The sequence below is a fragment of the Giraffa tippelskirchi genome, chromosome 10, assembly GCF_054371585.1.
Source record: "Giraffa tippelskirchi isolate mGirTip1 chromosome 10, T2T-mGirTip1v1.2.pri, whole genome shotgun sequence".
Lineage (NCBI taxonomy): Eukaryota > Metazoa > Chordata > Mammalia > Artiodactyla > Giraffidae > Giraffa > Giraffa tippelskirchi.
Window position 1 is genome coordinate 41,022,398 of NC_137284.1, and position 13,792 is coordinate 41,036,189.

The 13,792-nt window shown below is 37.9% G+C and overlaps 1 protein-coding gene across 2 annotated transcripts in view; it reads left to right on the forward strand.

The window, feature by feature from the left end:
• Positions 1-13,112, forward strand: part of TYR (tyrosinase) — a 120,211-nt gene extending 107,099 nt beyond the window's left edge. The window contains exons 5-6 of one of the 2 annotated variants that reach the window (XR_014066485.1): positions 11,272-11,453; positions 12,479-13,112. Coding sequence is in view for 1 of the 2 variants with exons in the window: in XM_081533346.1 (XP_081389472.1) it covers positions 12,479-12,705 (227 nt within the window). In the remaining variant the exon portion in view is untranslated. The remainder of the gene's footprint in view (positions 1-11,271; positions 11,454-12,478) is intronic. The other variant, XM_081533346.1, reaches the window with a different exon arrangement.
• Positions 13,113-13,792: the final 680 nt, after the last annotated feature.

Here is a 13,792-nt window from a genome sequence, read left to right on the forward strand (position 1 = left end):
GGGGGCCGGGGACGGCGGCTGACAGGGCCTAGGCCAGGCAGGGGGCTGGGGCTGGCGGCGGTGGCGGCGGCTAGAGGAATTACCCAAGCCCCAAGGTAAGAGAAACCCAAGTAAGATGGTAAGTGTTGCGAGAGGGCATCAGAGGGCAGACACACTAAAACTAAAATTACAGAAAACTAGCTAATCTGATCACACGGACCACAGCCTTGTCTATCTCAATGAAACTAAGCCATGCCATGTGGGGCCACCCAAGACGGATGGGTCATGGTGGAGAGGTCTGACAGGAAGTGGTCCACTGGAGAAGGGCATGGCAAACCACTTCAGTATTCTTGCCTTGAGAACCCCATGAACAGTATGAAAAGGCAACAGGATAGGACACTGAAAGATGAATTCCCCAGGTCAGTAGGTGCCCAGTATGCTAATGGAGATCAGTGGAGAAATAACTCCAGAAAGAATGATGGGATGGAGCCAAAGCAAAAACCATACCCAACTGTGGATGTGACTGGTGATAGACGCAGAGTCCGATGCTGTAAAGAGCAATATTGCATAGGAACCTGGAATGTTAGATCCAATGGAACATTACACAGATGAGATAAACTGAGTCACTTCATAATAGCCAACACATTATGAAGCTTTTTAGGTGTCATGAACTCTTCGAGGTGTGCTGTATGCATTATTTACTTTAACCTTCATAACTACCCTTATGAAGATACTATTATTTCTTTTTCCAGATCATAGATGAGAAAATAGAGGCTTAAAGGATATGAATAACTTGTCCCAGGCCATCTAGCTAGTATGTGGCATAGCAGAACGATGCTTTAAGGTCAACAGGAGAATCTGTATTTTATTAATATCCTCTTGCCCTTTGGGGAGCCATTAGTTGGACAGAGATGGGTTTGATTGACCTGTGCTGTTTTATCTGAAGATCATAGCCAGTGGAAGGAGTACTAAAATGGTTGGTGGAGGAGATCAGTTCTTTGCAAACCTTGAGATCACTATGAACAGGGTGAAGGTGTGATAAGGGTGGAGAGTGGAGAAGGGATAAGGAGAGTGAATTCCTGTGAGTCAAAAAGAAGGGTCATTCTCCAGTGACATGATTTCCCTTCCTTCTAGAAACACCCATAGTGCATAAAGAAAGGAACATGTTGATAACAGTTTTTCAAAGATTCACCATCAGGATTTTATGATTTCCATTTCCAGAACATAAGAAACTCTTTCATGGGCTCATGCTTTTGATCACACTATTCTCTCTAGCTAAATTCTGATCCTCTTCATCTATTTGTCAAACTCTCAGATATGAAATAATTATATATAAATATACATATACATATATACACATAGTCATGGTTAATCACTCGTTTGTTAGAATTGCATGCTATTTTTTCTACATATGATTTGTCCCCCTCTCTACCTTGGCTGTTGTAGAAGGAAACAGCAACCCACTCCAGTATTCTTGCCTGGAAAATCCCATGGACAGAAGAGACTGTCGGGCCACAGTCCACAGGATCACAGAGAGACAGACACAATTGAGCGACTTCACTTTCTTTCTATCTTGGCTGTAAGCCCTGCAAAATCAGAATTGATATCTTGCAAGCTTCTCTAGTCTAAATGCCAAAGAATATCTGGGGTAAAATCAATGAATTAAATTGAATGCAAGTGATATTTATCATGAAGAATAAATGCATGTAAGTATGGCTTACATGTAATTACATACAAATAAAGTATACTTAACCCACTCCAGTATTCTTGCCTGGGAAATCCCATGGACACAAGAGCCTGGTGGGCTACAGTTCATGGGGTCACAGAGATGACACGATTGAGGGCCTAACACTTTCTTATGTATAGTACAATACATGTAAATAAAGCTTGCTAGAAAAAAAAAAAAAACGCCTTTTAATACTCAGATCATTTTTAGACATTTTTAATGTATTTCAATCCTTCTATTGTACCAGGTATTTTTTAGGTGATTTTATTGGTTTATTTATTCATTTTACACACATATGTTTAGTAACTATCTTGTACAAGGCATTCTTTTAGACACTACAGATACAGTGGCAAACAACATAGTCTCCTCCTAATGAAAGAGAAAGACCTTAAACCACTACTTACCTAATGACTCATTTATTTAAAGACGTGCCTATCTCTAGGAGTCAATGAATTGACATTTCAGAGAATATCCATGACAGGAGGAATTCATTAGTTGAAAAAGGAGTCTTGATTATGAATGTGGGCCATATTGCTAGGATAACAGAGTCATTAATGAATTTTAAACAAATCACGGTCGAATTTGAGTTTTCATAAGATTATGTTTGCTGCAGCTTGTAGGAAGTTTTATGGCAGTTGCAAAGCACATTCAGGGGGGCTGGTGAAAATGTTGTTACAAGTATCCAGGGGAGAGCTGAAGGAAATCTGAATTGCAGCGGCAGTGATAGGAGGCGAGGTAGAAAGGACAAAAGAATTTGAAGTTATTTTGAAAGCAAAATTTATGGAACTTGGAAAATGATTTATATAATAGGTGAGAAAGAAGGAGATATTAGAGATGACTTTAAGCTTTCTAGCCTGTGATAAATGGTGTTTGAATTCATTAAGACAGTAACAATAGGAGCAGGGACAGACATGGAGAGACTCTCAAGAGACTTTCACTATCCACTACATAGTGAAACGAGGTGAATGGCACATCAGAGTAAAGATGTCTCTGAGGTAGCTAGATGGCATTGAACCTCAGAAGAGATTGTGGCCTGCAGATACTAATGCGAGAGACATCAGCATATAAACTGCCAGCCTTTACAATCCTTTGCGATCACAATGTGGTAGTGACTTTCATGTTCCACCTCACTGTGTGCATGCATGTGTGCGTGCTCAGTTATGTTCAATTCTTTGCAACCCCATGGACTGTAGCCCACCAGGCTCCACCTCATTGTTTCTTCCCTAATGTCCAAGTGGGTACTTTTTACCGAAAAGGCAACAAAAACTGTTGGAGAAGAAAAGGGAAAGGAGTATCACATTAAGGGATTAATGGTATTTATTATTTATTTATAGTTAGATTTTTAAAAATAAAATTGACTTTAAATGTTTTATGTATTTTGGGTATTTTCATAAGGCTGTAAATTTGCACAAGTTTTGGAGAAGTTTTGTTTTAAAATAAACAATAGTTGCCTATTTTCCATTTTATGAATTATTCTATTGCTCCTATAGTACTTTCAAGGAGTTTAAATTTTATATCTATTTATTGCTAAACTTTAACCTTACTAAAAAGGTCTTTAAATTTTTTGATATAATTTCGTTCAGGCAGTTAATTATTCATCATTTAGGCAATCATATTTATAATTACTCAAGTGTTTTCCATAAAAGGCTGCTGATGACTTCTTGCTTTAGTCAAACATTTTCTCTTATAATTGACTTTAGCGATGTTTTTAAAAATCGAGTAGCAGGTCATTTTGTCACATGTATAACTGGTTAAAAGATGAAACCAAAATGGGGTGAATCTTGTTGGCCAACGTACTCCTGCTTTCTTATGGTGCTACTTTGATAAGAGCTTCCTTCTAATATATTCCAAAAGACTTGACATTTGATTTTAAAAATGAGAGGAGGATGCACGTGACACTTTCAATTCTGGTTTCCTCGGTGTGTATCCCAGCAGTGGGATTGCTGGGTCATATGGCAGTTCTATTTCCAGTTTTTTAAGGAATCTTCACACTCTTCTCCATAGTGGCTGTACTAGTTTGCAGTCCCACCAACAGTGTAAGAGGGTTCCCTTTTCTCCACACCCTCTCCAGTATTTATTGCTTGTAGACTTTTTGATAGCATCCATTCTGACCAGCGTGAGATGGTACCTTGTTGTGGTTTTGATTTGCATTTCTCTGATAGTGGGAGATGTTGAGCATCTTTTCACGTGTTTGTTAGCCATCTGAGTGTCTTCTTTGGAGAAATGTCTGTTTAGTTCTTTGGCCCGTTTTTTGACTGGGTAGTTTATTTTTCTGGTATCGAGCTGCATGAGCTGCTTGTATATTTTAGAGATTAACTCTTTGTCAGTTGCTTCGTTTGCCATTATTTTCTCCCATTCTGAAGGCTGTCTTTTCACCTTGCTTATAGTTTCCTTCATTGTGCAAAAGCTTTTAAGTTTAATTAGGTCCCATTTGTTTATTTTGGCTTTTATTTCCATTACTCTGAGAGGTGGGTCATAGAGGATCCTGCTGTGATTTATGTTAGAGAGTGTTTTGCCTATGTTTTCTAGAAGTTTTATACTTTCTGGTCTAGGAGTTTTATAGTTTCTGGTCTTTCATTTAGATCTTCAATCCATTTTGAGTTTATTTTTGTGTGTGGTGTTAGAAAATGTTCTAGTTTCATTCTTTTACAAGTGGTTGACCAGTTTTCCAAACACTACTTGTTAAAGAGATTGTCTTTTCTCCTTTGTATATTTTTGCTTCTTTTGTCAAAGATAAGGTGTCCATAGGTGCATGGATTTATCTCTGGGCTTTCTATTTTGTTCCATTGATCTATATTTCTGTCTTTGTGCCAGTACCATACTGTCTTGATGACTGTAGCTTTGTGGTATAGTCTGAAGTCAGGCATGTTGATTACTCCAGCTCCATTTTTCTTTCTCAAGATGCTTTGGCTCTTTGAGGTTTTTTGTATTTCCATACAAATTGTGAATTTATTTGTTCTAGTTCTGTGAAAATACCATTGGTAGCTTGATAAGGATTGCATTGAATCTATAGATTGCTTTGGGTAGTATACTCATTTTTACTATATTGATTCTTCAGACCCATGAACATGGTATACTTCTCCATCTATTTGTGTCATCTTTGATTTCTTTCATCAGTGTTTTATATTTTTCTATATATAGGTCTTTTGTTTTTTAGGTAGATTTATTCCTAAGGATAAATGGCTCAGCTGGTAAAGTGTCTGCCTACAGTGTGGGAGACCTGGGTTCAATCCCTGGATTGGGAAGATCTCCTGAAAAGGAAATGGCAACCCACTCCAGTACTCCTGCCTGGAGAATCCCATGGACAGAGAAGCCTGGTAGGCTACAGTCCTTGGGGTCGCAAAGAGTTGGACACGACTGAGTGACTTCACTGTCACTTTCACTTTTTATTCCTAAGGATTTTATTCTTTTCATCACAATGGTGAATGAGATTGTTTCCTTGCACTGTTTACAATAGCTAGGACATGGATGAACCTAGATGTCCATTGGCAGATGAATGGATAAGAAAGCTGTGGTACATATACACAATGGAATATTACTCAGCTATTAAAAAGAACACATTTGAATCAGTTCTAATGAGGTGGATGAAACTGGAGCCTATTATACAGAGTGAAGTAAGTCAGAAAGAAAAACACCAATACAGTATATTAATGCATATATATGGAATTTAGAAAGATGGTATTTACGACCCTATATGTGAGACAGCAATAGAGACACATATATAAAGAACAGACGTTTGGACTCTGTGGGAGAAGGCCAAAGTAGGATGATTTGAGAGAATAGCATTGAAAAATGTATATTACCACATGTGAAACAGATCACCAGTCCAAGTTCGATCATGAAACAGGGCACTCAAAGCCGGTGCACTGGGATGACCCAGAAGGATGGGTTGGGGAGGGAGGTGGGAGGGAGGTTCAGGGTGGGGAACACATGTACACCCATGGCTGATTCATGTCAGTGTATGGCAAAAACCACCACAATATTGTAAAGCAATTAGCCTCCAATTAAAATGAATAAATTAATTTTAAAAAATGAGAGGAGGAGGCATGCAGAGTAATTGGAATATTTCATTCTGCACATGGGATTTGATGAGGGCTCTGTCGTTCATGGATTTGTTCACTTACGCTTGCCTATGTGTATGCAAAGGTATATCCTGTTCCTTCTGCCAGGGATGGCTTGCCATCAACATGCTACATTCAAGCTCTAATTCATTTTTCTACTCAGTGGGATAGTCTCCTGTGATGCCTTCTCTGACTCCCCAGGCAGATAGAGGAGGTCTTTTCCCTATGATCCCATTGTATCTTTTACATACTTTCATTAGAACAGCATTGTTCATAAAACAATTTTTTTTACTTGTCAGTTTCCTCTTCCAGTTATTGTTTCCTTCAGGCCAGGGGCTCTGATCCTTTCACAGGTGTGAACCACCAACTGGCATGTACTGTGTCTCAGTAAATGTTGCTGCATGAATGAATAAATAAATGAATAGAAGAATAAAAAGATAAATAAAGATATACTACTTGCTGCCAAGAGTTTGTGATCAAGTTTGAAAAGTAAGACACACTTATAAATAACTATAACACATAGATAATTGGGCCATGTGTCACAAAAGAGCATAGAAGGAAAGAATCTGGGAATCCAAAGAGCAAATTGAACAAAATCAGTGACGCAACCAAGTTTGAAAGAGATAAACTTTTATTGCAAGCTGATTCATTTGAAATATTGAAGGAACTACTTTGGAATAAGAATTCAGTTCAGTTCAGTTCAGTCGCTCAGTCATGTCCAACTCTTTGTAACCCCATGAACAACAGCATGCCAGACCTCCCTGTCCAACACCAACTCCCGGAGTCTACCCAAACTCATGTCCATTGAGTCGGTGATGCCTTCCAACCATCTCATCCTCTGTCGTCCCCTTCCCCTCCTGCCCTCAATCTTTCCCAGCATCAGGGACTTTTCCAATGAGTCAGCTCTTTGCATCAGGGAGCCTAACTATTGGAGTTTCAGCTTCAACATCAGTCCTTCCAATGAACACCCAGGAGTGATCTCCTTTAGGATGGACTGGTTGGATCTCCTTGCAGTCCAAGGGACTCTCAAGAGTCTTCTCCAACACCACAGCTCAAAAGCATCAATTCTTCAGTGCTAAGCCTTCTTTATAGTCCAACTCTCACATCCATGCATGACTACTGGAACAACCAGAGCCTTGACTAGATGGACCTTTGTTGACAAAGTAATGCCTCTGCTTTTTAATATGTTGTCTAGGTTGGTCATAACTTTCCTTCCAAAGAGTAAGCGTTTTTTAATTTCATGGCTGCAGTCACCATTTGCAGTGATTTTGAAGCACCCCCCCCAAATAAAGTCAGCCACCATTTTCACTGTTTCCCCATCTATTTGCCATGAAGTGACCAGACTGGATGCCATGATCTTAGTTTTCTGAATGTTGAGCTTTAAGCCAACTTTTTCACTCTCCACTTTCTCTTTCATCAAGAGGCTCTTTAGTTCTTCTTCACTTTCTGCCATAAGAGTGGTGTCATCTGTACATCTGAGGTTATTGATATTTCTCCTGGCAAACTTGATTCCAGCTTGTGCTTACTCCAGCCCAGCATTTCTCATGATGTACTCTGCATGTAAGTTAAATAATCAGGGTGTCAATATACAGCCTTGACATACTCCTTTTCCTATTTGGAACCAGTTTGTTGTTCCATGTCCAGTTCTAACTGTTGCTTCCTGACCTGCATGCAGGTTTGTCAAGAGGCAGGTCAGGTGGTCTGGTATTCCCATCTCTTTCAGAATTTTTCACAGTTTATTGTGATCCACACAGTCAAAGGCTTTGGCACAGTCAATAAAGCAGAAATAGATGTTTTTCTGGAATTCTCTTGCTTTTTCGATGATCCAGTGGATGTTGGCAATTTGATCTCTGGTTCCTCTGCCTTTTCTAAAACCAGCTTGAACATCTGGAAGTTCACGGTTCACGTATTGCTGAAGCCTGGCTTGGAGAATTTTGAGCATTACTTTACTAGCATGTAAGATGAGTGCAATTGTGCGGTAGTATGAGCATTCTTTGGCATTTCCTTTCTTTGGGATTGGAATGAAAACGGACCTTTTCCAGTCCTGTCGCCACTCCTGAGTTTTCCAAATTTGCTGACATATTGAGTGCTGCACTTTCACAGCATCATCTTTCAGGATTTGAAATAACTCAACTGAAATTCTATCACCTCCACTAGCTTTGTTCATAGTGATGCTTCCTAAGGCCCACTTGACTTCACATTCCAGCATGTCTGGCTCTAGGTGAGTGATCACACCATCGTGATTATCTGGGTCGTGAAGATCTTTTTTTGTACAGTTCTTCTGTGTATTCTTGCCACCTCTTCTTAATATCCCCTGCTTCTGTTAGGTCCATACCATTTCTGTCCTTTATTGAGCCCATCTTTGCATGAAATTTTCCCTTGGTATCTCTAATTTTCCTGAGGACATCTCTAGTCTTTCCCATTCTGTTGTTTTCCTCTATTTCTTTGCATTGATCAATGAAGAAGGCTTTCTTATCTCTCCTTGATATTCTCTGTATCTCCGCATTGAAATGGGTTTATCTTTCTATTTCTCCTTTGCCTTTCGCTTCTCTTCTTTTCACAGCTATTTGTAAGGCCTCCTCAGACAGCCATTTTGCTTTTTTGCATTTCTTTTCCATGAGGATGGTCTTGTTCCATGTCTCCTGTACAATGTCATGAACCTCCATCCATAGTTCATCAGGCACTCTGTCTATCAGATCTAGTCCCTTAAATCTATTTGTCACTTCCACTGTATAATTACAAGGGATTTGATTTAGGTCATACCTGTATGGTCTAGTGGTTTTCCCTACATTATTCAATATAAGTCTGAATTTCTCAATAAGGAGTTCATGATCTGAACCATAGTCAGCTCCTGGTCTTGTTTTTGCTGACTGTATAGAGCTTCTCCATCTTTGCTTGCAAAGAATATAATCAATCTGATTTCAGTGTTGACTATCTGATGGTGATGTCCATGTGTAGAGTCTTCTCTTGTGTTGTTGGAAGAGGGTGTTTGCTATGACTAGTGTGTTCTCTTGGCAAAACTCTATCAGCCTTTGCTTTGCTTCATTCTGTACTCCACGGCCAAATTTGCCTGTTACTCCAGGTGTTTCTTGACTTCCTACTTTTGCATTCCAGTCCTCCATAATGAAAAGGATATCTATTTTAGGTGTTAGTTCTTAAAGGTCCTGTAGGTCTTCATAGAGCCATTCAGCTTCAGCTTCTTCAGCGTTACTGATCAGGGCATAGACTTGGATTACCGTGATATTGAATGGTTTGCCTTGGAAACGAACAGAGAGCATACTATTGTTTCAGAGATTGCATCCAAGTACTGCATTTCGGACTCTTTTGTTGACTGTGACTCCATTTCTTCCAAGGGATTCCTGTTCACAGTAGTAGATATAATGGTCATCTGAATTAAATTCACCCATTCCGGTACATTTTAGTTCACTGATTGCTAGAATGTCAACGTTCACTCTTGCCATCTCCTTTTTGACCACTTCCAATTTCCCTTGATTCATGGACCTAACATTCCAGGTTCCTCTGCAATATTGTTCTTTACAGCAATATTGCTTTGGACCTTGCTTCTATCACCAGTCACATCCACAGCTGGGTGTTGGTTTTGCTTTGGCTCCATCCCTTCATTCTTTCTGGAGTTATTTCTCCACTGATCTCCAGTAGCATATGGGGCACCTACTGACCTGGGGAGTTCATCTTTCAGTGTCCTAACTTTTTGCCTTTTCATCACCACAATCACAGAAAACTAGCCAATCTGATCACATGGACCACAGCCTTGTCTAACTCAGTGAAACTAAGCCATGCCTTGCAGGGCCACCCAAGATGGCTGGGTCGTGGTGGAGAGGTCTGACAGAATGTGGTCCACTGGAGAAGGGAATGGCAAACCACTTCTGTTTTCTTGCCTTGAGAAACCCATGAACAGTATGGAATAAGAATAGTAATTAACAGTTATAAATTACTTTTTATGTGAAAGGCATCATAACAATGGTTACACATGCTTTGAAGAGTTTAAATATTACAGGCAAGTTTTTAAGTTGCAGATTAGGAATTCATTAAATTAGGATAATTATTCCTAACTACTTCATGCATTTCTTGTATAGGTAAATGGGCATGTGAATATGCTTTGGAAATGACAGAGCACCAAACAAATAGAAAACTATATGATTATTCTAAAGAGAATAGGTAACAAGAAAAATGAAATTCTAAGTAGGTAAAAATAATAGAAATCTTTTGATATTAAGAAATAATTTAAAGAAGCACTATTGGGGCTGAAAAATAACTGAGAAGGAAAAGTCAAAAGTTTAGATTGATGCCATTAAGAAATATAGGTTGTTTCAAAGAAGATAGTCCACTGGTGACAGTAAAATTTAAGACCACTTGAAACGAACCAAAGTAGAGAAACAATAAAATAAGCTGGACAGCAGAAGGACAGATAAAGAAATAGTATTTTAAAATTTTGAAAGCATTTGAGCAGAGCAGCAAACAATAAAGAAAATCATAATTATTATGTAACCTCTATATAATCTGCATTTTGTCACAGTTAAAATGCATGATATATTAAGTGATTAATAGCAATGCAAGCTAAGAATGTGTAGTCTCATTTTTAATATGATTTTTAAATGTATTAAAACAGTAACTTTTATGTTTGATGAAAATATTTTTCACATTTTAAAATTTAGTTTTGTTAGCTTTTATTTCTTAGATTTAAATCAATATTAATCCAAAGTTATAAATTTTTGTTATTATTATTTATTTTATAATGTTAATTCTTTGCAGCTTATTGCCCCTTCATGATGAAGAGAAACATTAATTGGCTATATTTTTCAAATTATGCTTAATGGAGCCTAAGAATGTTAGAAGTATCTTAGTGAGAGCTGGCAAAAGGCAGTGCGAAGGACAGAAAGGCAGACAGTAACAGGGGAAACAGACAGGGTGAGCTCTGTAGTCCCACTTAAGTTGGGGAAACGCCACTTTTTTCTTCTTTGAATGAAGATTGAAATATAATATAAAATTAATTTTTAACAAATTCTCTTGGTTTAATTGCTCTGAGTTCTTGAGTTTATGGTGAACCTTGAGACTCTCATTTTGCATTTCACAACATGTTGCTACCCATTCTTTCCTAGATATTTTATAAAATAATACTCATTTTCTTTTTATTTGGTTGATGTAATTTTTTTTATGATAACATAGCTTTCATATAACTGTAATTTCAGAGTATCCTAAGGTACTTACTCCATCTTTTATTATTGCAGGAATCTAATTAACCTTTAAAAATAATTAGGACTTTTTGAAGTGCAAATGTCAGAAACTTCATAGAAACAAGATTACATAAAAAGATAATTTATTGGTTTACAAATCCCAAGGAAGGAATGAACACTAGAAATGTAAAAAAGACAAAAATGTAGCTGAGACTGAGGAACAGTGGGAACCAGGAAACAAAGCAATCTAAAGATTCATCTTCTCTCCCTCTCTCTTTCCCTTTCTCATTTCCCCTCCCCACCCTTTCTCTAGTGCTAAGACTGTTACCAGCTCCCGAGTCACTGGACTCAATTCTGCACAGTGAATTCTGAGTAATGGCCAATTTTGATTGGCCCATCTTGAGTCAGTGGTTCACTCAGAACTAGTCAATTGTAGCCAACAAACTAGATTATAAAAAAAGCTGTTACAGTTCCCACATCAGCAACAGTGGGAAGGTAAGTTTGGTGAGTAGATATAGGCTCAAATATCCATGGCCTAGATAAGTTAGTTTATTTATTGCTCGAATAGCAGTCTTAGTATATAGTCAAATACATGCTCCATAATTTCAGGGACCAGAGCTGCTGCTTTCTTGTAGGGTAAGAAAAAAACCCTTGTAAGACCTAGGGTTTACCCTTGATCACATGATCTGTGCTGGCTCACCAGCATGCCGTTTGCATTAGTTGAAAGGAGAAAAGGGACAAGGAGAAGGCATACTTCTTCTTTTTAAAGGAACTGCCCCAAAGTTACATGCATTACTGTTGGTTAAGACTTGAGTCACATAGTCATATTTTCTTGCAAGGACTCTCTTCTTTCCTTTGTATCACAAAATGGATATTTTAGAGTGTCTTGTAAATAGGGATGGTTCCTTTAAAATCAAGCAAATATATATATATATATATATAATAAATCATTAACTCCAAGAGGAAAATGATGTGAGAAAATGTAATCGTAATGTAATCATAGAATACTATTAGGTTCAATTGTGAATCAAATTTAAATACTAAAAATAATGAAAGCTCTAGATGTGGATTTGACCCCAAATCATGATGTTATTATACTGAAAAGATGGAGAAAAGGGAAGTTGTGAGAGAGCTAAAATCATTGCTTATGCATGACAAACTCCAGAGATAAACTTGAGAAATCAAGAGATAGTAGTATTTACCTATTATTTAGAAATATGGAGTCAAATGACAATAAATAGCTAGAGGAGTTAGAGTAGCTGGCAGGGAGCAGGCACTATATGATTTACAGATCAGATACTATCTACGAAGTTTGAAACATCCAAACAAGGTGGTATTGTTTTCCTATTTTCCTGTTGGAGACACTGAAGCTTGGGGTATTAGGTGTAACTTTCCAAGCTCTTATAGCTAGGAAGTAGCAGAGCTGGCATTCAGACTTAAGCTTCTGACTCCAAAGTATGGAGCAAGGATGATGGTGATGATGATGATAGTAAAAACACTGGGATGTCTTTCTATTTCAGAACCGGACATTTTTCAAGATTACATTAAGCCCTACTTAGAACAAGCACGTCGAATCTGGCCATGGCTCATTGGGGCAGCTGTGGTTGGGTCTGTCCTTACTGCTGTGCTGGGAGGACTTACTAGCCTGTTATGTCGTCGAAAGAGAAACCAGCTTCCAGAAGAAAAGCAGCCCCTGCTCATGGAAAAAGAGGATTACCACAATTTGCTGTATCAGAGCCATTTATGAAAGGTTTAGGCAATAGAGTTGGGGCAAAAAAACCTGACCACACTATAACTTAAATGATGTTAAAGTCCCCAGGGGATGTCCCAGCGGAAATCCTTGGCATGTGTCTATGGAGACCATTATCAGAACTGTTATCATTACAAAATGTACCCCTCCTCCTACTCAGGTAGAAGCCACCTGTGCTTGCTTTGCTGGATTTTGATCATTCCCTGAAGAGTTCTCCTCAAGCTCATATTTCCATGGAAAGGATGCCATTTGGTAATAAGTAACTGCTAGTTGTATCTGAATGAAAGTGCTCTTGTAAAATATGGGAACAGTTGTGATTCTTTTCCTCTTGATTGTGGAATGACTTGTTTCTTTTATTATCCCTTTTCTTCGATTTTAATAAAATAGCAACAAATTTACACTAATTGATTCCTTTGAGCTTGATAAATACATTCCAATTATCTTAAGAAAGCATAATGTTCCCCTTATATTTTTACATTCTTGCTCCAAAATATGTTATGGACTTCAAGTAGAAAATAGTCTTCAGACCTTTCCTGCCATAGTTTTGACTGTACATTTGAAGGTCATTGACATCAAGGACATTTCTCCTGCAAAGAATCAAGCTAAGTACCTGTCTCAAGATGTCCTCACTAAATGCGTTGACAATAAAGATAATAATCTTATTATAGCACTTTTAAAATACCTTCTAAAAAGGACTTTATTTTATTAGAGAATGTTTAAAATGCTGTGAAACATTTGCTAGTAGAAAACAATTACATGAATATTAGCCTGTCTGTAGTTTTAGTAAAATAACTTATTTCTATTTTTCCTGGCAATTAAGACCTTAAATTAAGATGTCCAGATAATCTTGCTACTTGAATTTTTGGTCCAGTTGAATTTCTAAAAATAATCCAACATTTATTCCATTCCTATTATTGTTATGCACAGCATAAAAGACTGGAACAAGTGGGTGGAAGTTATTGGGGATCCATTTGGGTGTAATAAAAGAAAAAACTGTTCAGTATTCAGAGTTTTCCAAAATCAAAATGGGCATTTTTCGAAAATAATAAGTGTTTGCCACTAGAGTTCTTTACATAGAGGTTGG